Genomic DNA, 1,904 nt, shown 5'->3' on the forward strand with positions numbered 1-1,904 from the left:
TGTGTGTGTCTGTCTGTGTCTGTGTGTGTGTGTGTGTGTTTCCAGCTGATATTCTGGCAGACATGGATCACGGAGCCATGAAGAAGATCAGCTCCATGTTCTCCACACTTCAGGAGAAACTCCACAGAACCAGTGAGTCGCACACATTTTACAGAATAATCCATATTTTGAGTGAAATGTAGATATTTTTATATACCCATAAACCTAACTCTATTTTAATTAAAAAAAATTTTTTTATTAAATATTTATTCATAATTTTTTAATGTATTAAAACATTAATACATGTAATCCATATATTTTTTTACTAATATATATATATATAGTATGTATGTATATAACCATATGCAAAAATATATATATTTTATAAAAAAATATACACATATAATTTATTTTAAAATATATTTATTTTGTGTGTGTTTACATTTAGAATTTTTTTTTTTATTTAACATTATGTAACAGAACGGTTAAAATGATACATCAATTAATAATTTTTTATAACCCTTAATTTTACATAATATATATTTTCATACATTTTAAAATATTTATTTATTATTTATATATATTATATTATAATAAAATAATAAATTACACCATATATATATATGTGTGTGTGTAATCTACCTGTAATTTCTGATTCAAATTCATACTTAAATATTGTACATTTAAGAAAATAGTACTTATAACATCACAATTTATCTATATGTTTATATATTTATTTGTTTTTCATTAATAGGAAATATATTTTTTCTTAAGTATTTACTTTTTTGCATTTTTAAAATATTATTTCAGTATTAGTAAACACGTATAAATGATGTATATATCTCTGATTTTGATCTCTGACAGTGTCAGCAGAGGAGGCTTTGTCAGTTTTCCAGAGACTGAGAATATAAAGAGTTGAGCAGCATGAGTTCAGTCTCTTGCTCTGATGACAGAGAGCCAGAAACAGCTCTGTAATGCCATGCGTTTATGAATTAAACAGCAGATTTGATGAGAGAAGTGAGGAGTCCATGTTGAGTTGAAGTGCTGTTTGTTTAGTCTCTAGAGCTGGTGTGTGATGAGTGAGAACTGAATGTGATGTTGTGTGGAGATGCTGTCAGATGCTCCAGTGTTGTTTCCTCTGAGGTTTCGCAGCACAAAGCGTGTTTGTGAGCATCTCACCTCCTCATTGTTCTGCCTGTGGTTTGGCAGTGGTGTTTCTCAGAAGCGTCTGTCGTTAAATGTCACACGTGTGTGTGTGTGTGTGTGTGTGTGTGTGTTCAGAGCGCAGCTCCTCTGATCCCGGTGTGTATCCGGCTCCAGCCGCGGCGCCTCCTGCAGGACGGGAGCGCAGTCACATGGGTCAGCTGTTCTTCGAGTATCTGCTGGTTGTCAGTCTGAGGAAGAAGAGGAACGAGGAAGGTTACGAGCCCCACATCACCTACCAGTTCCCCAAGGTCAGTCCACACAGAAACACACACACACTCTCTCACACAAACACACACACACACTCTCTCACATACACACACACACACACACACTCTCTCTCACATACACCCACACTCTCACATGCACACTCACTCATACTCACACACGCTCACACACACACTCACTCACACACGCACGCATGCACAGACACACATGCACTCTCACACACACACACACACACGCACTCTCACACACACACGCGCGCGCACACACGCACTCACACACACACACACACACACACACACGCACACACACACACACACACACACACACACACACACACACTCACACACACACACACACTCACACACACACACACACACACACTCACACACACTCACACACACTCTCTCACACACACACACACTCGCTCTCTTTCTCACACACACACACACACACTCACACACACTCTCTCACACACACACACACACTCGCTCTCT

General features: G+C 37.7%; 1 protein-coding gene across 1 annotated transcript in view; it reads left to right on the forward strand.

Moving 5' to 3' along the window:
• The window catches only part of LOC107570675 (DENN domain-containing protein 2D-like), a 16,000-nt gene that overhangs the window by 2,064 nt on the left and 12,032 nt on the right, over nt 1-1,904 (forward strand). Inside the window, exons 2-3 of the mRNA XM_016256929.1 lie at nt 46-132; nt 1,261-1,433. Of these exons, the coding sequence (XP_016112415.1) occupies nt 63-132; nt 1,261-1,433 (243 nt within the window). The 5' untranslated portion in view covers nt 46-62. The remainder of the gene's footprint in view (nt 1-45; nt 133-1,260; nt 1,434-1,904) is intronic.

This window comes from Sinocyclocheilus grahami, unplaced genomic scaffold, assembly GCF_001515645.1.
Source record: "Sinocyclocheilus grahami isolate Dianchi unplaced genomic scaffold, SAMN03320097.WGS_v1.1 scaffold1491.1, whole genome shotgun sequence".
Taxonomy (NCBI): Eukaryota; Metazoa; Chordata; class Actinopteri; order Cypriniformes; family Cyprinidae; genus Sinocyclocheilus; species Sinocyclocheilus grahami.